We start from the raw sequence: 24,593 nt of genomic DNA on the forward strand, positions 1-24,593 counted from the left end.
ATAACTTTGTAGTTGTGGAGCTATTCATAGCCTGTCCTCATCATTTCATTTGTAAGCTGCATTTGACAAAGTCTCCCTCCCCATCCTCATCAGACACCTGCATGACATTAGCATCCAAAGACCCATTCCCCGCTGGATCTGCTACTTCTTAATGGGCAGAACACAAGCTGTCAGCCTGCTGTCAAATCTGCTACTTCTTAATGGGCAGAACACAAGCTGTCACGCTGGTGCCTTAGTCCTCAGAAAACCACAGACTCATCTGGGGAGTGCCTCAAGCCCTTCCATCTTCAATACATACATGGCCCCTCTGGCCAACATCATCTGTGCTGACAACATCAACATCCTATCCCATGCTGATGACACGCAACTCAGACCCACCCTCTCTGACAAGAACTACAACACCAGAAACAAATATGCATGACCAAATTCACTAACTGGGTGAAAGCCAAATGGCTCAAGCTTAACACCAACAAGACAGATGTAGTGCTCTTCTGCAAGAATACCTGATGGTGGGACTCCAACTGGTGGCTGGCTGAACTCTGACCAATGCTGACACCCAACATCCACGCCAAGAACATTGGAATCATCCTCAATACCAAACTGGACATGACTGCACAAGTCAATCTATTATTGCATCCTGCTTCCACATCATGAAGATGCTGATCAAGATCTTCAAATGGCTCCCAAGCAACACCAGATAAACTGTCACTCACACCTAGTCACCAGTAAGTTGGACAACAGAAAATGTTCTACACAGGGATCACTAAGCAACTCACGGAAGACTGTAAACCATCCAGAACTTGGCAGCGAGGCTCATCCTCAAACTCTCAAAGAGAAAACAAATAACACTACCCCTCAGGGAGCTCCACTGGCTCCCAGTACACAAACTTGGCTCATTTCAAACTACACACACACACACACAAATACTCTCTATCTCTCTCTCTCTCTCTGTCTCTTTCTCTCTCTCCACTTCCCTTTTTTTTCATGGGTAGTGTAATTCTTAGTTCTACACTTACTCAGGCTGGTAGGTTGCTGTCATGGGATTAGAGTGCAGACCATCTTCACCTTGATAAACAATGATAAATTTGTTGTTCTGATACCCTGCATCCGGAGCACAACTGGCAAAGGCTAGACCCTATGGGATCTCAAGGAATGGATGTGGTGCATGTATAACATCATTCATTTAATCACTGAAGTGGGTGCCCCCAAGCCACAGGCACTACAGGGAGGGCCTGGTTTTCATTCCAGTTTTCCTTCAGCTCCCCTAAAGCCTATTATGCCCACACACTGCTTCTATTGACCCTATCTTCACTGTATGGCTGTACTCAAAAGTTGTTCTCAAAAGGGCAGAACTCAGAGCAAAGCATTCAGCTACGCACTACACAGTTACCCCTCAAGTTTCCCCTTAAGGACCAAACACGCTTGTGCAGTATTTGACCCGTCCACACTGCCCACTACTCTCAACCATGACCCTCACCCAGTCCACCTCTCCAAGTTAAAAAATATTGAAATTTAAGAATTTGACTTCAGTGCAGATGGCACATTCTGTGTAATGTAACTAGGTATATTTTCTGCAGTTTTTCCTAAAATTTACTAAAGGAATTCATATATAGAAATCACGTCTGTGACTCCTATATTTTTGCTCTCCTCCATCATGCAATCTACACAAAACGTTTAAGGAATAATCGAAAAAGGATGATATTTCTGTTAATTTAAAGATCTCATAGGGCATCAAGGCTGTTAAAAAAAAAAAGTAAAAGGTTTTCCTACAGTAGGTGCGCCAGCACAAGAGTCTATTTGTCCATTAGTTGGGCTGTCTACATTTTAACTGAGATTGAGAAATATACTGCTATATCCATGCAATGTCCCTAGGAATTTCAGACAAAATACTACAACAATCTGTAAGAAAAGCCTTGCTGTATGATATTTCTATGGCTGTTATTGTTTTAAATTACAGCACAAAATGTAACCTACTGGCGTGACATAATCTGTCCTCCTAATGTTACAAAAAATATATAAATACTAGAATTATAGGAAATAATGGTATTTTACAATACACAATTTTTACACTATAATTAATAAAGATATTACATAAGTCATTCAGAAAATCCATGTGGTCCATCAATAATTCTAAAAACAATAAAATCATAAAGATGTGTAAATGCTGGATTATTTGGCATTATTCTGTTTCTCACACACATTTCTTTGACTATTTCAGTACTTTGAATTTATTGTGCACTGTCCTCTTCCTTACTATGCCAATCATTTTATTTGATTATGTGGGTGATAGCACTGAATAGATGTAATAACTCCCTGCACCACAGGTCACCAACCTGGGATCATCTGATGTAAGTTCCATGGGGTGCTCTGTGCTACTGTTAATTAAAGATTTTGAACTCTATGTTTTAGCAGGTTTATTAAAGATCACATCAAACCTGCTTTTATGTTCAAAGAAATGATAGGATCTTTAATACACAAAGCAAAACAAAACAAACCTTGGCATAGATTTTTATTAACAAGTGAAAACTCATCCAAAATAAAGTTCCACAAGGACAGGCCCTCAATTCTGATTAATTAAGAATTAATACACATTTAGAATTATTTGATCACTATTATTGTAATGTCTGCAAATTTCTGAAGTTGACTGTTCACAATGTTCACCAAAAGGTGATTATTGGATGACTGGACTGGATTTTTGTTAGGAGGCTAAATAGTATGATTAGCACTCCATAATTCCACAATATATGCATACAACACAGTAGCACATTTCGAAGTGGAACACTAGTACTGGAATGCTAATGAAACAGCTATTATATTACTACTAATACTGCTTCTAATATTACTCACAACAACAATAATATAATTCTAATACTACTAAAAATAAGAATAAAAACAATAATAATAATAATAATCACAACAGCAACAACAATAATAATAATAGTAATAATAATAGAAATAATAATCAGAATCAGAAGAAGAAGAAGAATGCATTATTGGAATGTACTGGTGTTAACATCTAGTTTTTCACTTCATAAACAAACAGTACATCAAATACAGCAGGCACACATATATCTCCTTTCTCTTATTTGATGCATTTATTTCACATATTGCCATCTACACTGTCACCAAGAGTTTAATTTGGGGTGTTTAGCTTACTAAAGACCACCTCACACTTTGGCTAAAAACACTTTGTTTAGCATGAGGTTCTAGGATGACAATCAACAAGTTACTTCTGCACTCAGAAAACTACATGATTGAGCATACTAACTATGTATATCAAACCTTTTCCACTGCCGCACTAAGTCTACAGTACTCTTTGCCTCTCGGCTCTCAGTAGTCTTTGCTTTCTTTTCATCATTGGAAAGATTCATTAGCTTTTCCTTTATATTTTTTACTGTCTGCAGATGTGGTCAAGGTCTCTAATCAACTTTACTTTGAGTAGTTATCTCTACCTTTCATTTATGTTTTACTTTGAAGGTGTACTTTATTACATCTTTTGTTCTTATGAGAAGCTTTGAGACCATTTGCACAATTATACATACTGTTCCTACATAATGTTATATGTTGTGTTATGCTATAACTATTTATAGTGCATGCATACTCCAGAGTTTCTTGGTGCTGTGTTACATTGCAGGCTGCTTCATGGCCAGCATCCTGCCGAACAGCTTCGCTTGCGCCCTGCTGCACCAAGCAAACACATGCTTATCTTACCTGCAGGGCAACAGTACCCTTAGCCTTCAAATCAGAAATGCTGGACTTCATTAAAGACTGCACAGTGAAACGTCTATGACTGGAACAAATGGCAGAACTAGAGGCAGCTATGACAGTAGAAGAAATAGCCCTAGCAATGGGACAAATACAGACAAATAAGGCTTCAGGACCCAAGGGGTTAACTATAGATTTCTTCTGTAGGCTGTCTTGTAGAGTCACAGCACTGCTGCAAGAGGCGTGTTTGGAGGCATACAAGACAGCAGCGCTCTCCAAGGAACAAAGAACTGCAACTGTGCTGTTAATACCCAACGCAGGCAAACCCAGAGACAAATGTGAGTCATATAGATCATTAACATTGTCAAATTCAGACACCAAGATCCTAGCAAAAGACCTAGCGAATAGATTGTGAGAGGTGATCACTGATCTAGTATATCCAGATCAAAATGGATTTATACCTGACTGATCTACCAAACTTAATCTTTGTAGATTACATAATAACATTGGAGAGGTAGGGGGACTGAGTGACCCAAGAGTGATTGTATCACTTGACCCAAGCAAAGCGTATGACTCCATAGAGAGGTCATACTTATTTGGTCTTTTAGAAAAAATGGGGTTTGGGTCCATTTACACTAGACGGGTTAAACTATTATATACAGCACCTAGGGCCAGAGTGAATGGTAGAATATGTAAGAGCTTCCCGGTGAAAAGAGGGACTTGGCAGGGATGTCCCCTGTAACCGATGTTGGTTGATGTTGGTTGTGCTGGCAATTGAGGCCCTGGCTGCATGGATGCGGACTGAGGCACAAATATGGGAATGGTCTGGTTCACTGGGTTGTGAGGCGCATTTTTTATTATACGTTGATGATATTCCATTATACTTAATGTATTTGGACCAATTACTAGTCCAACTGAGAGATTTATTTGAGATCCTGGGCAGACACTCTTGATTCCAGATTTATTGGAATAAATCCCTACTGTACCCAGTGAGGTGATGAAAAAAGGAAAGAGACATACCACTTCCACTCCGACTAGAACCCCAAAAGTTTAAATACCTGGGGGTCTGGATTACAAAAACTGCAGATGTCCACTATGAGGTTAACATTCTGCCTTAGCTCCAGGGGCTAGATAGTGACATAAAACATTTGAACAGGTTGCCATTGTCAATTATGGGCCAGGCCGCCATGTTTAAAATGATAGCACTGCCCTGGTTTCTTTATGTACTCCAAAATTCTCCCCACAGAATACCAGATGTCTTCTTCAACAAAGCAGACGCACTGATTAGAACGCTGCTATGGGCCGCAAGGCAGCCTCGCATAGCCATGAAAAAGCTTCAGTGTAGTAAATTTGAGGGTGGTATAGCACTGCCAAGCATTGAAAAGTATTATGAGGCAGCAAAAGTGGGGATAGTGAATGATTGGGCATATCTGGAACAGGAGGACCTGACGTTCCACCTAGATAGAAAGGGCATGGGAAATAGGAGCTACCTACACACACTATATGGAGGGAAACTAGAGACACATGTAGGGCCAGCAACAAAAACAATCATTGAAATGTGGAATACACTAAACAGAGAATTAAAAAGGGAGAATACAAGATGCACATTACACAGTGGCTAAGGTATAGACATCTGAAACGTGCACTCCAAAGATGCATACCACACAATGAGGAAACACGGGAAGACTCCCCCCTTGAGTCTAGATTGATGGACGGATGCATTAAAAAAATGAGTGTCACTTGCATAGGGCATCTTAATGAGGAATATGCAGAGCCCCTTAGCACACTTACAGGCACGCTGGGAACAAGGTCTGGCTGACCGCACTGGGGTTTCCTCGCCAAGTCACAAAAATCAGCTACTGCCTGAACAAGATAGTTAACAGGATGTATTATACAAGGGTACTGCTCCATAAAATAGGAAGCCTGACAGATTGAGGATACGAGGGTACACTACTGCACACGCTGTGGGAATGTCCCAAACTGAGACAAATTTGCGAAAAAATGTGAAAGTCACTGGACGATGCAACATTGACACCATTGGACTTGCAGCCCTGGACCGCCCTGTTGGGTATGTGGGGACCCATGGACTTTACCATAAGTCAGAAAATATTGATTAATTTGGGATGCACGATTGCAAAGAGGGACATAGCACAAAAGTGGGGGGACAGATCCCCTTTCAAATATGATAAATGGGAAACTGCAATGGAGCATAAAAAAATGCTGGGAAAAAAAGATATATAAGGGAGGGGATGTCTGAAGAAATTTCAGAGCATATGGAGCGCCTGGGAAATGCAGAACATGTAAAGAGGAGTTGGTCATCACTATTGATGATGCAAGAACCAACAATTGCCAGTGAGCGGGAACCCAGGGGAGTGAAGGGACATATAAGAAGGACTGGAACCCAACCCCCAGCACAGGAGTGGTGTTCTTTGAATATAAACATGTTCCATACTCAATTTGGAGATGGGATACTGGGAAAAGATGTATATTTTGCTGCCTTTTTTCCTCTCTCCTGATTGTTGTAAGTCCCCGGAGATGGAAAGGGTAACTGTTGAATGTACTGTCTAGTAACCTGTTGATGCTCTGTATCTGATGCAAAGTTATTCTTTATGTAAACGATATAGTAATAAAATAAAAATACAATTTAAAAAAAAGATAATGTATATTCACATTTCCAGGGATTTCTTTGTGAAATCAGAAGGATGGAACCTCAGGTCATTAAGGGAAGATGTGGTTCTAGGCTACTCTCTATCCTCATAATGGGGAATCTGAAATGCATAGCAAGGGATTCCTTATACATCCCCTTTATAAGCTTCCTCAAGCTTCCAACATGGATGGATGAAGTCAGGTGCCATATCCCCTCATGTAGGAACGGTTATGCCCCTCAAAGCCTAAGGCCCCTAGATGCCCTTACAGAGTAGCCAGTGAGATTGCTGTATTTTGATGTGGTGCAAGGCACTCAATTGTCCAGTAACCCTTTATTACAGTGAGACATGTGTAGCAGCTCTCATAATTATTACTTTAATAAAACACACTATGGTGCTGTGGAATGATAAAATATTCATGAAAATTATCTTTTTATGTACTGGGTATTTATTACTTCTTGACTTACATTACAACATTAACTATTTTTGATGGGATTGTAATCTGCAAGAATGTAGGCAACCCATAGCAGGATCATGAGTGTCAGATTCTAGATTGGAGTGCATACAAGAACTTAATATCATTCTTTAAAGATCAAGTAATTCAGAAGAGCTTATAAATTAATACTCACAATTATCCATCCAGAATATGATCGGAGGTGGTAATCCAAGAGGTGGTCGGCACGGTAAGATAAGTGATGCACCATCTTGAATTATTATTGGCTCTAGTTTCTCTTTAGTCCACAAAGGAGATCCTGTATTAGATATTGGACATCATTAATAGTTTATTAGCTAATTTGTAACTCATTATCATTAATTAACAATCAGAGATGTTCAACATGTATTTATCTGCCCTGGATCTTGTGCTGAGAGAGATAGTGTTTGTTCTGATCCCTGGAATGTTCACTGTTGCAGGTTGGGTATCTACCACATTTAAAAGGTGACTAAAAAGACTGTTTGGCTTCTTCTATGACCCAAAATACACGGAAAGTCTCTTTGTGTGGCACATGAGGAGTGTAACTGTGTAACAATGATTGTTTTGTCTGTACAGCTCTTTTCATGCAACTCCTACACCCTACCTTTTTCACCTTAAATTCTAATTTAGCATTTCTAACTCACCTCTGTATATATCTTCTGCTTACAACTACTTACTGTCATCGCGTAGGTTGATGTAAATACATCTGAAACAGTGCAGTTACTTGGGCCCTTAACATTTGCTTAGGACATCTCTTGTCATTGATCATCCAAAATAATTTATCTCCCTAGGTCATCGTTTTAAAAATGGATGATGGTTTTAAAACGTCCAACTATAATTTAAAATAGAGTGAATGTGTATTCAATAACCATAAAATCAAGTTTCTTATCTGTATTTTTAAATGTTCAGTTACAGGATACATGTTACCTTTCTCTCATAATAAATATGACAAAGTAAGGGAAGTAGCATTTAGAAATCCTGAGTTTAATTTTCGCTTACTGAATGACTGGGTTTAGAACATTTGTATCTTTGCTTTGACAATATATTTATGCTTATACACTGCTGTGTTTGAACACAGACATGTTTAAAATTATAGCTAATTAAAATGGAGGATGAAGAAGAATGTCCTTACTCCAAGGTTGTATGTCAGAATATTGAGATACAAAATATCGATCTGCAACACTGACTCCATAATATTGCCTGCCAATATGTTTTTATGGTAAGTATGTATAGGTAAGTGTAGATTTACTATTTGAACTCCACATCCACTTGAGGATACACATATCTTCAAGGCAAGTACCTGTGGTGTTAATGATAGTAAATTCATGATTACCTATCTACACAAATCTTGATCGAACAGTAGTAGTCAATGTTCTAAAGTCTATATTCCAGGTCGAAATTAAAATCTCAATATTGCTGTAAAACACCTACTCCAATCTGTACAGGTATGGTACAGGAAAAATAAACCTGGGTAATGTAGAAAATCAGTGCTCATAGACTGAAAACTAAAAGAGAGTACAAATCCTTTCATGAGCAACAGCATAAAGCTTCTAGAATATCCTAATACTTTTCAATGATTTTTTTCGTGTGGTTTGGTGAGATACATTAGTGATTAGCAGGAGTAGACTATCACTCCAGATAACCTTTCATCATTAACTGTAATATAACCTAGATTATCAAATGTTAAAATTCCTGTTTTCTCTTTGCATCATACGTTTCCTCAGCAGAGTCTATTGATTCAAATTGCCTTTAAATGTTAATTACAGATCAAGACACTTGATGGTTTTCAAAGTGATCAAAACTGAACTTGGCACCAGCCAGTATAGCAAGTGCCATCACTTAAGGTTTACCAAAAAAAGACCTATTGTTGCAATGTTTTTTTACACTACCCATGAATTACATATTTGGGTAAATCAAACAAAGTACAGAACTTAATTAGGAAAAATTTTGTGGGCATCATTTTGATGGAAAAGTTGGGAAAAGGTGCATTCATGCAGCCAGGACTTCAGTGACATATAGTTTACCTTCTAACAAGATCTCTTTGATGATTAAAAAGATGTCTTTTTCCAAAGAAAGAAAAAAGAGAATAATTAAACAGAAAGTTTCATGGCAGAACATAAATTAAGTGGACATGTTAACTGTTTACCGCTGACAGGATGCGCCTCTAAGGGAAAAATCGTTCCATAACTATTTTACATATGAGGCCATTAAAACAAAAGCAAACAAGAACGAAAGGAAGACTACACCTGCCTTGCCCCTCTTCAAGGAATCCTCACTTTTTCAAACTTTGTAATGCAGTCAACCATATAAATTGTTTTTCGGACATAAATTTGAAAGATACAAGCTACAGCAATCCACTAGTGCAATTACAAGAGGTTAAGCTTCAAAAATATACCACAGATTGGAAGAGACCAGTCCTGGATACCATAATAGTACCTAGTAGGAGTTCTTCTCACTTGGGTAATGGATTTTTTAAGTACCTTGTCCAATCATAGTGCACTTCACCTGAATCAACTCCTAAGTCGTGTCATAGGAGGCAAGATTCTGAGTTGCACTTACTGGATTGTCGAATCACGATATTGTTCGAAACTGCTGTGCCACGCTCATTTCTGGCAATGCACTGGTATTCGCCTTCATATGCTTCTGCTTTGCCGCCATTAATAATGTTAATTACCAGAGTCCCGGAGTTGGGCTTCATAGTTACAAGAGGGTCTTTGTCTATATCGAAATGTGTCCCATTTCGTGTCCAAGAAAAGCTGATAAGAAACGAAAAATAGGACAATTAGGAATACAAGGCAAAGATGCAAAAAGGTGTTCACTCTTTGGAATTGAATTGATGGATCTACAAAATTAAAACACACACAGAACCACTGCAGAAAATGAGGTGCTCGCAATTTTGCCCACAATTGACTGCCCTAACATATGCTTGTCTTATTACTATCACCATTATTATGATGATAAAAAAACTTCAATAGGTCCAGAGGTTCACAATCATTCCTCTTCTGTATGTCTGTTGAGTTCTAACCCAAGGCTTTAAATCTTGGAAACCTACCACTGTAGGCTACTCCGATATTGGTTGCACATTTCTGACACTTACGCAATTAACAAAGAAAGCGAAGCGTGCTCCTGGAAATCTATCACTGTCAGTAGACTTCCAGTAATATTCTAAATCTGAAGTGTGCGAGGTGGAAAAGCCACAAGAATACATTATGAGAGGAGATGTAATTGTACAATAAACATGCACATTATCTCCACAGGGAAAATAAGTGTTCCTATAGAGAAAGCCACTTTCCCTAAGACATTACTAAATAATAATTAATCTTCTGATTCCAGATGTATCAGCTGTGAAAAAGTGCCTGCAAGAAGTATGTGTTTGCGGGTGTTCAGCTACTGGTCCAGGGTGGCCTCGCCTGAAACAACCTCCTTTCCCCACTTCAGCAGTAAATTTATGACAGAGGACTTTAGTATTAATGACAATACTAAAGGTTTCAAACTAGCATTTCTTACTATATTTTGGTGGCTTCCTCGCTGGTAAAAAACGTGTCATTATTACCTGTGATATTAATTTAATGACATCTGAAGGATGGATTGGTTTTGCTAGGATTAAAACGATGAAAGTAGTGGGTGCTAACTCAGTGAACCATCCGACTGGCTTGGTTAAAATCGATATGCCAAGGATCGCGTGATTCAGGTCCCAAATGTCTTACATATCTCAACGTGTATGGCTTCTTTTGTGATCATGTGCAGTGCCGTTGTGTGACTTCCTATTTATACACCTCCACACACCACGCTCAGATTACTTGAGGAAACTTCAGCCGTTTGCCTAGCTCTGCTGGTTGGCTATTCACCAGTAAACCCTTTAATGCAGGCTCGTGAATTCTCGACCCCTTTTCTTTTGCGTTGTGGCCAACAACAGCCTGATGCACAGAATACATCAGCTGAAACCCCGCCAAGGCACACGCTTACACTAAAGATGGAAGGCACTGCCGATTGTCCACGCTGGTATTAAAAGGATGATTCTGCAGGGCGAGAGGAGTGGTAGGCTTTGGGGACGGGACAGGACGGTGAGAATCAGCACAACTACGCACTGATTTTTTGGGTATTTAATTGCAGGGTGACGGATTGAACCCCACTGTACACTAAATGCACAGTCTGCTAATGGGTGACGGATTGAACCCCACTGTACACTAAATGCCCAGTCTGCTAGCCACAGCAATCATTATCCCAAATATTACCAATACAAAATGTATGTATTTAACATTCTGCATTGGAGCATGAGACACTTACACCTCATAATGTGTGTAATTTTCGTTAACAAGTCAGACTGGATTGCGTGTGTTGTACAGATACTTCTTTGGACTTCTTGCAGTACTTGCTATCACAATGACAATCAGCATTAATTAAAAACACAAAAATAAAGTGCAGACGTGATATAAAATGGAAAGGCAGAAACAGATCGTTGTAGAAAAAACCTACAAGAGACAGCTCGTGCTGTGCCTTCCAGCTCTGAGTCCAGGCAAGGTTTGGTGTTATGAAATTGGCGTCATTCAGGGCTAGCTCGGGCAGCACTTGCTACCCCTATGTGCCTACTTGGAATCCTTGGCGTTTTTATATTTTTTCCTCTGAAATTAATCACATCTCATCACTGAATGTCGGTTACTGTGCCTTTTGTCAGACACTGTTTATCAACAAAATACAGCCTCAAGGTTCCAATGAAGATCTCTTAAGAAGGTCACTTCCTGTAACATCATGCCAGGGTTCAAAGGTTATATGAAGTCACTTCAGCGACCATTATGATTCTGGTAAAGGAGCGATTTTCGGAGATCTTCTAAATTTACTGTATTACGCGTGATGTGAAATGGAGCATAACAGTGTTTTTAAACAAGGACATGCATTCTTTAACACAAAACATAGCTATACTGACCTAGGAGGGGGCTTGCCTTTGGCTTCACAATGAATCACGATATTCTCTCTCGGGTCCACGACATGATACTTTGGCGACTGATGCGTAATGGTCGGAGGCTGCGGAACTTCATTGTGGAAGATATTGAACAAACAAATTGAGTCTTAAAATGCATGCATATGCTATTGTCAACTTATCAATTGCGAGGTCAACACTTTTGTACATAATAAAACATGGTGAGGGTTCCAGTCAGCTCTTAAAAGGCAAGACAGTCTTTTTATGAAAAGGTATATTTTAATTTCTCTATCAGGATTTAATAAATATTCAAAACATTGTTCTTGATGGTAGCAAGTAGGGTCATGGTTTACAAGATCTTTTAATGCAATATATACATTTATGACACACACGTTAGAACTGCATTTCCAGAGCTGCTGACTCACTTCAATACGAGACTTTTAGAAAATATTTAAAAAGTTTCTAAAATTTGGCTAAACACATTAATTTCACCAAGAACACAGCCAAAGCGAGCTGAAGGCATGAATGGTTGTGGAGATGTGGTGACACTGATATGACCCCCTCAACTAGATATGACATTGGATAAAAGATAAGCTGGCACTGATACCAAAAAAGAATGTGAGACCCAATCATGAACCTTCTGATGTTAAGTCTTACGGATTTACACCACAACCATAAAATAATCTATAAGGGAAAGTTTGATTTTGTGATCAAGCTAGGGGTGTTGGAACCGAAATCCTTTCGGAATTATGCCAACGGATGCCATAAATACAACATGCAGCCTACAAAGAAACCTAGGTATCCAGCAGGACCTTTTCGTATGATTATTGACCATAAGTTCACCTATAAATACATGTTGTGCCCTTAATTTGAGTAGATATCAATTTTTCCATATTCTTTTTTGGAAACTATGTTTATTTCTTCCCACGTTTAGTTCTTTGATTTATTATGATATTTCTACATCTCTGCATGATGGTATTTCATTGTCAGTACTTGTGAACTGGAGGCATTTGGTATGATGAGATTAGGACTATGGGCTTGATTTAGATCTTGGCAGAGGGGAATACTCCATCACAAACGTGTCATTTATCCCATCTGCCATACTTTGATCCATTATATCCTATGGAGATCATAATATGGCATAGAAGATATCTGTCAAATTTGTGATGGAATATTCCATCCTCTGAGATTTCTTTCAGGCCCTATATTCAATTTCTTTGCACCTTTGCTCTAAGTCATTAAAGAAGAGCTTAGTTAGGGGAAACTTTTAGGCATACAATTTTCTGACCATCCAGCCATTCAAGAATTGATGCACATTATCTGTGTTCTTTTACAACCTCACTATGGAAGCTGTATTTTGTGCACATAATGAGGATACCCCACATTATTTGGTATCCTAAGTACCTCTCTCTCAGACAATGGTGTCTCAAAAATAGCCTAAGGCAGCAGGTAAATGGATACAACTGGGAAGCAGTGAGATGTGCAATCTATTACATCATGATCAAAAACACCAGATAAGCTCAAAAACATGTGTGCACTGAGATGAATGTTCCTACCACACACTAAACCATATCAAAGTAATGACAACCCAGACTCCTATGCAAGCACACTCTATATTTGTGTGCAACTGCACAGAGAAGTAATTGGTCACGGGCAGATTGCATACCAATCAATACAAAGTGGTGATTTCACATACTGCTTTATCATACTTTGCCTAGACTGCGGAGAGGCCTCTTTGACAAAATGGCCCATGGGAGGTTGAGGGCCATCAGTCAGTCATTGTACCTCTCTTATTGGGGGGAGCCTCTCAGAAAGAGCCTGGGAAATTCAGGCATAGCTTTCAGAGGGTGTCAGAGCATCTCCTCTACTGCATGAAGCATGAAGATGGTCCATGAATCACTCCTTGAACTGCACTTATTGTTCTGCAGGATGCGTGTAAACAGCAACAGAAATTACTTTGTACTACTCCATTAAGTGTTGTTTTCCTCCACTATATGTTCTGTGGTGGGAACATGTGCTTTAGCCTCATTTGCATACTAAAGACGTAGAGTCATCTTTGGGTTTGTTGTGTGACATCAGTGTCCACAAAAGAGAAGGATTACACTATCTTTATAGGATATATGAGGCCATCCCGTTCATCCTCCACCTACTTCTCTGCTCAGACAGGCAATTTGCACAGCAAACAATCTACTTTCGTAATTTGGATCTGAGCTTTTGCTAGCAACTTCACAAGAGTCCCTGTAAAATGTTGCTATTGGACCAGAGATCTCCACATTTTGTGATTTACACTGGATTTTATACTTTATTTGACATTAAAGGTGACTCATAATCAGGTATATGTCGAAATATATGTTAGATTATAAAGTTTAAACCAGTTTTTCCATAGGATCTTCAAGCGTCATGCCTACTGTCTATTTATCCTGTTGCTAAGAATAGCTGCTTTGTGCAACTATGGGTAAGAAGAATGGTATCTCCGGTATATCTTGCAAATTAGGCTTTTGGTAAAATCACTACATCCAAACCATCTGTTATGCCTATTTATAGCAAGCAATCTAGAATTGGCCTAAAATATCCACCCACACAAACCATTCTCTCTCTCCGTTTTTTCAACATCCTTTCTGGTGTGGAAAAGCCAAACCTGCATACCTTTATTTCATCACACATTCAATCTTTCTAAGGTAGGTCTCATTTTAGTTAAGGCCACTACTATTGACTGTAAATCAGGTAAATCAGACCTTTCCAAAATAATGCCTCTGCTAGTTTCTTCCACATATAAACATAACTCAATAAGCTAGTACTGTATAATGAGAGTTTTAGTTCTGAAAGTCAACTTTGAATAATTATCCCAAGCTGTAGTGGAGGCAAAGGGGCGAGCTATTGCTTTGTACCAATGGGAAAATCATGTACTCTTACACAGAATTCCTGAAGTACTAGATGTACATCTATTTTGTAACAGACAATATCCATAATGATGGTCAGACAGTGACCAGGCTCAGTATTTAGGTGCTAGGTTGATAAGCATAATTGATACCCAAAGAGTATGCCCTATTCTGAAAGCGATCCATTGAGTGGAAATCACAAGAGCTCTAAATATATCCCAAAAAGGCTATTGCAATATAGCCTACTGGTGCCACAAAAATAGCTAGAAAAGCTCCAGAAAATCCGAAACGTCATCACTCACTTCAAATAGGGGAAAGTTGAATTATGCCACCCAAGCCTTGAAAGACAGCCAGTGGTTGTCTGTGGATCAAGAAGGGAATTGTAAAGTTCTGTGCATCATACACAAGGCGAGCTTTGTGCAGCACTAACTTAGTAAAAAGAGAATAGATTACATATGGCAGAAATCTAAGATCAGAAAGTGTTAAGTGCCTCATCCAAGCCAAAGTCAGCTGGAAGAAGCTTAGAGTAAAATTATCAAAGTAGGGATTTCACACCTCAACTTGCACCTCCACCTGATGGATGTAAGCCACTCATCAAACATCTAAAGACTAACCAACCTCTGCCTCTTCCCCCATAGGATCATGCTCTTGCAACCATGTCCAGAAACTCAAATGACTGTCCTCTGCTGATGCCTCATGTAAACATGATTCTGAAGGTGCCAAGGCTTGCCTCTTGAGCAACAGGGTCCTGATTGGTATTTACGCCTATGCTATAGGCACTCTGTGCTATCAAGTGCCTGGAACACAACATGCAGCCAAATAACAAAATCCCACAGTAAACAAATACCATAAATAAAGATCTCATTAGATCATGATTTCAATGCATGCTATCATTTAGCGTATGCTACTTTCATACCTGCAATGCATTCATTACTTACAAGGCCACTGCACAATAGGCGTACAAAATAAATCAAAATAATAATAATGGTTTAATGGTGTGATGGTATTTACTAATTGCATAATGGTCCTATGCTCTTCTGGAAAATTATAATGCAATAGTTTTCAACTTGTGATCAGTGCACAATCATTTGTAGGTCTAGTTTGAAACTGTAGCTCTTGTCAAACCCTAGATGACCAGCAGAACAAGAGCTTAAAATGCACCACCGAGAGAGGGGCTTAGACTCTGCTCACATGTTTATCTTCCCCCTTCAAGCTTTTGATTAGCATGTGCTTCCACTGAAAAGGAGTGACTGTTGTTCTATCCTTTGGAAAAGCCTATGCTCTATACAGTAGGCCTACATTGGTTACGGTGAGAAGATAGCAATCAAGGCAATAGACCTAAATGGTTCAGTGCAAATAATAATGCAAACACAATTGATGACATAGGTCTGAACTGTTTATTATAAAAAGTTATCACAAATACAGCAGGCATGCCTGATTTATCATGGAAAGTATGTTATAGCCAATACGTTTTCAAGGGGCGACTGTTATTGTACTGTGTTAAATCCAGTAGGCAGATATTTTGTTGCATAGAATATTACGGATAACTGTAGCTGGCCAGGGTTTTTTGTTGGTTATCCCGCCTGAGAAACGCTGCTAGTAGAATATTAGCACTGACTCAAAGCCTGGTGGTTGCCTAGTGGAAACGCTTATGCTCATTACAGTGCATTTGAGTTGGGTACGGTGTAAACCCAATGATAAAGACAATAGGCCTGATTGCTTCAATTGCAAAATTATGCTATAATTGTGATCTGTTTATTATGAAAAGTTACATTACAAGTGCCATGCCTTCATTATTTACTGTAAAACCAATATGTTAAATGCAATAGCTCTTTAAGGTTGGATTGTTATTACACTGTTATCACTGTATAAAACCTGCAGATCCGTGTTTTGTTAAACTGAATCTCACAAATTACTGTAGTAGGCATGGGATTTGAAGTTGTTGGCAAAGCTTGGTGTTCGAAAATTGTGTATGGACAATGGGTCAGCCCATTCATTGGCTATATTGTGCTGGGAGTAACAGCATTTCTCTTGACGACAGTACAAATCTGTCTGAAAACAATGCACTACAGTGCCAGGTCTGGTGAGACAGTCCTTTCCAGTTTCTCCTTTTATCGGTTAGGTCCTCATTCATTTGTCTACTTGTTTTTTAATTTGCAGTTATTTTTGAGCAGCCAGCAACTCCCCAGGCAGTGGTTTTGGATTACTTGCTTGTCATGCACTTCTTCTACAGGTCATTCCTATTAACCAGGTGTCCACACAATCTAGAGACGTTATTACCCAGTGTCTCATTGTTTTTCCGTTCTAAGAATAGCATCACATTTACAAGAATTAGGCCATCTTAGATCGATACAATTATGCACTGTACACATTAGCAATCCAAGATGGTGTCCATTCCCCTGCTAGGTATATTGTTTTCGCAAGCATTTGCCAATCATGTTTAGATGTCATTTTCTTTTTTCCATGTTGATTCTCTAAATTGTGTTGCCTATACTTGCTGAGTTTGTGTGTGTGCTTCACTGTGGATCAGTTTTATGACTGCACAAACGAGCCAGTGGTGGATGAAAGGATACATGGCTTCAAGGATGAGTGTAAGCGTGCAAGTATGCTGGCTTATTGAGTTACTAAACGCACTATTGACTATGCATGACTGATGAGGTATTTTCTGTTATAAGCTTGACCTATTGGCATTGCCATTGCTACTTACATGTATATATACATATCTCAAGGTTAATTTGCTCAATTTAATTTATAACGTTTCTTTTTAGATAAAATACTGGTTTCTTTGTTTCTATTTTTTACTTCATTTCTTTCTTGTTCATTACATAAATCAATATGTTCCACTGTTTCTTCCTTTCTTTCATTCACATCATAATAATGTAATTGTCTCTTTGACAGCAGTCTTTAACATTGCTTCTTTTTTCTTTCCTTTTAATTATTTTCCTTCTTTATTCCATCTTTCATTTTGCATTCCTTTCATATTCTTATCTTTGCCATAATTTTATTACCATCATTTCTTAAATTGATTCTTAGGGCCAGATGTAGCAAAGGTTTTTACCCATTCTGTGCCTATGGGAAAAAGTGTTCGTACTTATGGCCCTTAGTTATTTCATTCATTTCCTACACCCCTAAACCCCTTTTCCATTTTTCAATGTTTTTCTTCATTCCTTATGTCTCCTCTTCTTTCCTTTTTTCTTTATTGCTGTCCCATTTTCCTTCCTAGAGTCTTTTTATTTCATTGTTTCTTAAAATATTATTAGCATCTCTATAAAAAACATGTTACAACATCAGTCAACTCTAGTAAGTCTTATTATCCCTCCACTCACATAACTTACAACAAAATACTTTAGGCCTGATTTAGAACGTGGCGGACCGGTTACTCTCTAGCCTGTTGGCGGTGCTTCCTCCGTCCCCAACCCTGGCGGTCTCGGACCGCCAGGGTTGGAATCACCCCCTAAGTATTTCCCCTCATCATATTCTTTCTGTTCCTCGTCTCATTTCTTTCATTCCAATTGTTTTGGCTTTTTCCATATTGCATTCTTAATCAGATGTGTGAGTGGTTCATAAGTGCCTTGTTATTTGCATGGAGTTATATGGTGTTTTGTTGCATTAGAAAAGTTAACAGTAACGTTACTTGTGTTTCTAATGTACATCGGCCTACGGTCAATATAACAATGTCTTTATTTAAAGAAAACAAAGTAAAGTGTGTGTAAATCGTGAAAAAATGAGCACATGGAATATTGATTCCACTGCATTGTCCTCTATAATGAACAATTGGGAAAGGAACTATTTTTAAATATTCAAAAGTACAACTTTTATGTGCAAAGCTAGAGAACAAAATGCTTCAAAGATTGAGTAGTTGTGTGGTGTCATTTAATGGACATTATGGCCCTCATTACAACCCTGGCGATCAAAGACCGCCAGGGCTGTTTCGACGGAAGCACCACCAACAGGCTGGCGGTGCTTCCCATGGGATTACGACCGCAGTGGAAGCGCCGCAGTCGCACTTCCGGGACCGGCAGTTTCCCGCCATATTGGTCCCGGCGGTTGTAATCCCCCAGGGCAGCGCTGCTTACAGCGCTGCCCAGGGGATTACAAGTCCCCCCCCCGCCAGCCTTTTCATGATGGTAGGAAACGCCATGAAAAGGCTGGCGGAAAGGGGAATCGCGGGGCCCCCTGCCACGGCCCCATGGAGCTTTTCACTGTCTGAATAGCAGACAGTGAAAAGCATGACCGTTGCAACTGCACCCGTCGCACAGCCACAACACCACCGGCTCCATTTGGAGCCGGCTTCCATGTTGCGGCCATCATCCCGGCCGGCCCAGCGGGGATGTTCAAATGGCCACCGCGGGAGTGCAGCCGCATTGGCGCCTGCACAGCGGTTACAACTTGGCAGGCGGCGGTTGCCGCCCGCCAAAGTTGTAATGAGGTCCTATATTTTAAAACCACCATATGTTGAATGCAACCAAATACTGAAAACTGTTCAAGAATCACAGTGTACTAATGAAGGCTACCACAGCAAAAAGCCTATTATTGATAGATATGCCTAAGTCAACCTTCCTACATGGTTCTCTTGCCTCCTTCCTCTCATCACAATGCTGACTGGTAATATTTGGTTACTGCTCTCGAGGTGACATTACTTTCAGCACATCAAGCAAGATGTGAATGAGCGTAATCACTAAGGACCCTCTTTAAATGAGCCAGAGGGGAGCACTAATGATTATTAATGAAAATCTGTAAAAAATACAATTGTATTAGGATTTCTTTAAGCTATATTTACCATTATCCAACAGTATGTTATAGTGGCAGTAGGATAGTAGGTAAGTAGGTCATTGCTCAAGCACCCATCAGCTTACCAATTGGTGGGTGGGTGTGGTGTGATTGGTGATTAATCTACGCATACACACACTGCCCTCACAGACACACTTGTATGAAAGGTATAGTGCCTATTATGTGCAGGTGGTGGAGACAAGGACTTATTTCTCATCATCAGAGTTTGACCAAGAGCAAGGCACAGAAAGGCTAAAAGGAAAAAAAATACATTAAAACACGATTAGTGGAAGCCTGAAAAACTTTGAGTCCTTGCACTCATGTTTTTCCCACATAGTAAGCATTAAACAGGAGGACATTATCCTCGATATGTGTATTTCCCAGTCTCAGGTAGTTTGGTGGGCATGGGAGACCATAATATAGTGTCATACTTCCTCTCGGTTTTGAAAGATATGTGTACATTTTATGCTTTGGTGTATGCTTGCCTAAGATTGTGCACATACTGAAATATTATCAGTAAGAATTCTGTGTACACTGATTTCAGCAACAACCATTTGCCAACCATCTAGAAAGCACTTCAATTTAATTGACATTTAAAAAAAAAATCTGTATTCAAACCAGATAAAAAATCAGGCTAGTATACTGTACACTTTCTGATCAATCTTATCATACGTTGTATTTTGCAGCATAGAAACATTGCAGTGTACATTTATGTAGCAGCCACGAGTAATTTTAGATTGTTGTATGATGCAAACAGTGTATTGCTAAAATCGCACAGAATAATGCATGCAGTTTTGCGATTATGTCACCTCTATAAAAAAAGTGCGTATTTCGTTTTTAACACAATCCGCATTCTGTTTCCCACCAAAAAGCTGAACCAAAAGGAAAACAAAAATAATCTGCCCCCACACTGCATGCAATAGGGTATAGCCACAGCAAACACAGGTGTGTAATAGTAAAAACCACTCCCACAGCACTTGGATGCTTAGCATAAGCACAGCAACGAAACAGCATAACACAGCAAAAGCCTTGGCTTTACTGACTGCTTGGAACAGACAGAAACTTACGTTCTTCTAGAAGTTTTGCTACTTATCACCACCAGAATCCGCATGGGAACGGGTAGATAAAGATTAAAGAAAATCACTTGTTAGCAAGAAGGCAGCCGGAAGCACAGATATCAGGTAAATTTGTCTCATGAATATACATGTAACATTGACCTAAAAAAGACACAACTCATGGGAAGCGAGCAATTGAGTGGGAAGTGCACTGGAATAATGGAATGTATTGCCTGTGTGCTGAGGCACACATCAATCCATCCTCCACAAGAGTGCGTGGCACAACAAAAGAACTGCTTGAGGGCAAAATGGCTCCCACAAAGGGGGGGATCCGAATCCTATGGCAGACATTGCACTGGACAAGTAATTACTTTAGGTCTGAAACATAAGCAAGAATTACAATTAATCTTCAGTTGCGTGTGGCAATTGCCTATAATCTTATTAAAAATGAAGCTCCTTTATACATATTCCACAGTCATTACAGAAGGCAGAAAGGACAAGGGCCAGAACTCATCATGTATTTAAATGTTTAAAATGCACCATATCCCTTGCACCCAGTCTCCTCCTTTAGCTTTTGGCGACAAATGTAAAGTTGTTACTATATATTTTTAGTCCATTGCAGCAAAATGCAATTGAGAGTTAACCCTTCCACAACACAGATGACACTTCCTAAACACCATTTAATTTAGGATATTGCTTTGCCTAGAACAAAACGCTAAATATAATATTATTTGTGAAGTGATGTAATGATGTATTCAAAAATGATTCAAATATTCTACATTCTGCATTGCTTTATCAGGTTACATGCTCAAATGTATTTTTCTTCTTGTTGGGGAATTGTACGTTGAGTAATCATTGCTGCCCTTTGCCTAACAAACAATGTTGTATTTATAGTCTGTAAATGACTGAATTGTGTTATATGACATGGAAACAAAAGGGAACTTAATATTTGAACAACAACAAATAATATTTGAAAGATTACCTACTAAATTACACACCCCATGCTAACGTGATCTATCAAGGTGTGATTGCAAACATCTGAAAAAATATTGAATCATAGGTATTCCTTTCTAACTTAATGGAGCAAAAATACCTATCTATATTGGCCCATCCATACGTTACAAAAGTAAATAGAAAGTTGTTTTTTTTAACTGTATCAACATAGAAGTACAGATTGACGCAATATAACACCCCTATAGTGGTGACGTCTTGAAGAAATTTACATAGTAGTTTCTGGAACTTCATCTCTCTGATGTAATAGTTCTGGGTCACTGAAGGTACTCAAGCATCATATTTAAATCACACGTCCAACAAGTATTAGTCATTTTGTTCTGAAGGAACGAAAACATTGAAGGAAAACATTGGTCTACCATATTGAAGTGAAGTTAAAATTTTCACAGAAGGGCAGACATAAGTATCAATGTAAGGGATAAGTTATCGTTCATATACTGCATAGTGATTGGACTAGAGAGGGGGTGCCCACTACCAGCCTCCTGTCCGTGCAAAGGTAAGGGTCTCAAAGTGTACTAAGAGAGTGAGGAAGGTATTTTTGATGTGCAAAGAACACTTTGTACATTGGACTTCGAAGTCCCAAGGCATGCTATTTTACAAATGAAAGATTTTGCATCTCCAAAATAGTTTGTATATCTAGCCCTCTGTGACCAATAAGGATTTATTCTCAGGAAAAAATGAGATAAGACCTTAAATATGCAGGTTTTCTATGAAGCGTTTTCTCTTAATGGACAAACAATTCACTGAGGTGGTTAACACAAACAATTGCTATGTGAAAATGTCCTAAAAGTACCCTACCATTCTTTTTACATTTCAAAATATATCCCTATTGAGGATGATTATCATGCTTAAACTACGCTATGTATGCACAGTGTGGTGTATAGATAATAATTCACATGTGTACATTAAATAAGCCAAAGAAGGTCCAGAATAAAGTGAGTAGAGCTAGCTTGTCAATGAAAAGTAATGAGCACAGTACACTGGCTCTCAGCTTACACTGGTTTCCTGAGAAAGTGAAAGTGAAAGTGGAGTTCAAGGTGCTACGTTTGGACCTTCGCATTTAGTTCCCCAAACCATCTATCTATCTATCTATCTATCTATCTATCTATCTATCTATCTATCTATCTATCTATCTATCTATCTATCTATCTATCTATCTATCTATCTATCCATGTGTGTGTGTATAGATATATATAAATACATACATATACATATAAATATGTATACATATATTTATAAATAGATAGATAGATAGATAGATAGATAGATAGATAGATAGATAGATAGATAGATAGATAGATAGATAACCTAGACCTTTTACATCAACTAAGCATAAGTTGTGAAGAATTCAATGGAGGAATATGTACCATGCATTCAATGGAGCTGGCAATAATCTATCAAAAGACATACATTCCCGCATTGAACATGTCTACTTTTTGTTGTATTTCTGTTATAATATAAGTAATCATTAACATGCCATAGATTTTTTTTTCAAACATTATAAATAGTATTTCATAATTACTGAGTTTACTTTAAAAGAATCTGGTAAAGTTGTTGTGTTCTTGAAAACAAATATTTACTCACAACCGTTGCTAGATTAACCATATCTTTACTGGTGATATAAAATGCATAAATTGTGATTTGTTTACAAGTCATGCTGTGTGAGAATGTCACAATCCTTGTGTGTTTGAATTATAGCAACATATTAATAGATTTACTATTCCCGTACATTGTAGGCAATACTTTCTGCATCCATTGTCCAGAGCCTGTTCTCAACTAAGCTTAAATGCACCATTAAAAAAATCTATCTATTGGTGTCAGTTGTGTGAAACACTTTCCTAACTCTTTCTTTTGTAATTACATATGTAGCATATATAGCACAAAAATATTATTTTAAGTATATAAATATGAAACTTCCTATTCTTTAGTTCCAAGATTATTGGTGAAATTTGTCTTATATGATTCTCCTCAGTGTACCTATACCTAACGCTAGGTTTTGATTAGGCCACTTTTTTCATATCAGATAATCCCACAGACCATTTAGAAGGATTAATGTGTTTTGATGTGCTTAATAAATTAACTCCATGCAAAAAATGGTAAACTACTCCAGACTTTCTTATTTTGTGAAGAACTAGTTATCAAAAAATCGGTAGCTTCACGATGGCTTCTAATCAAATCATTAGATTTTGATTGTGCCTCACTAATTACTGTCTGACTCATTGTCAAGAGAGGTAACTATACCAAGCCAAAAACTACACTCTGGAAAGTACTTGTTGCTTTTCTGCAAATCAGATTTGAGTTGTAAAAAACACACTGTCCTCGGATTTTAGTCTATATTGGGCTGAGTCACTAACATGGTATTCTGCATCTGTGAGGCACACTTTGAGATACTGCATGCTTATTATGGTTTTCAAAACTGACCTGTATGCAAGAGAAGGCTAGAAATGTAAGGGACGTGAAGCTGATTTAACCCTAGTACTCCTGAATGGGATGTCATCAACATCAACAGACCAACTGGTATCCCATGTTCATGATGTCTATTTTAATTCCTTCCATTCCATGTATACTTGGTTCTTTTTTGAGGATGACTTCTAAAGCAAGTGTAAAGAGTAAGGGATATAGGAGACAGCATATGGGTAATTTATTTGTCGGATTCACCTTTGGAAGCTGAATTAAGGATAGGCCTCCGTTAGTAAGAACATAAGGCATTGTTTAAGTTAATAAATATTGCTGTTAGCTCATGACATTGTAGTAGATAAAGAGGTACGGCTATTCCTCACTTTCAAAGCCTTTCTCCCAGTAATGGAGTTTCTATGCCTTTCCATGCCTTATTTATTCATTAGTTTCTTCATTGTTTTCAACTACTACTCATGATGTTGGACAGATACCTTGTGCTAGTGGATCTTCCTTTAACAAAATTTGCTTAGTGTAAATCTATTAGATGTGCTAACACTTTTGCAAGAATTTTAAAGTTGGTGTTTATTAAAGATATTGAGTGATATTTTTTCTTTGTTCTCTTTACTCCTTGTTTTTGTATGAGGGTAATGGTAGCCAGTGTCAGGCGCACTGCAGAGTGCTTATGTTCGTAAGGTACATAAATAATGAGTAAAATATTGGTGTCAACATTTCCTGGAGGCA

At 38.5% G+C, this 24,593-nt stretch overlaps 1 protein-coding gene across 23 annotated transcripts in view; it reads right to left on the reverse strand.

Moving 5' to 3' along the window:
• LOC138287896 (neuronal cell adhesion molecule-like) overlaps positions 1–24,593 on the reverse strand; it is a 799,924-nt gene that overhangs the window by 186,982 nt on the left and 588,349 nt on the right. For 18 of the 23 annotated variants that reach the window (XM_069228870.1, XM_069228868.1, XM_069228866.1 and 15 more), the window contains 4 exons: positions 20,457–20,474; positions 11,747–11,852; positions 9,382–9,578; positions 6,980–7,102 (listed from right to left, as the gene is read on the reverse strand). In XM_069228870.1, coding sequence (XP_069084971.1) covers positions 6,980–7,102; positions 9,382–9,578; positions 11,747–11,852; positions 20,457–20,474 — 444 coding nt within the window. The remainder of the gene's footprint in view (positions 1–6,979; positions 7,103–9,381; positions 9,579–11,746; positions 11,853–20,456; positions 20,475–24,593) is intronic. The other 5 variants (XM_069228880.1, XM_069228863.1, XM_069228882.1 and 2 more) reach the window with 1 other exon arrangement.

This window comes from Pleurodeles waltl, chromosome 4_1 (genome assembly GCF_031143425.1).
Source record: "Pleurodeles waltl isolate 20211129_DDA chromosome 4_1, aPleWal1.hap1.20221129, whole genome shotgun sequence".
Lineage (NCBI taxonomy): Eukaryota > Metazoa > Chordata > Amphibia > Caudata > Salamandridae > Pleurodeles > Pleurodeles waltl.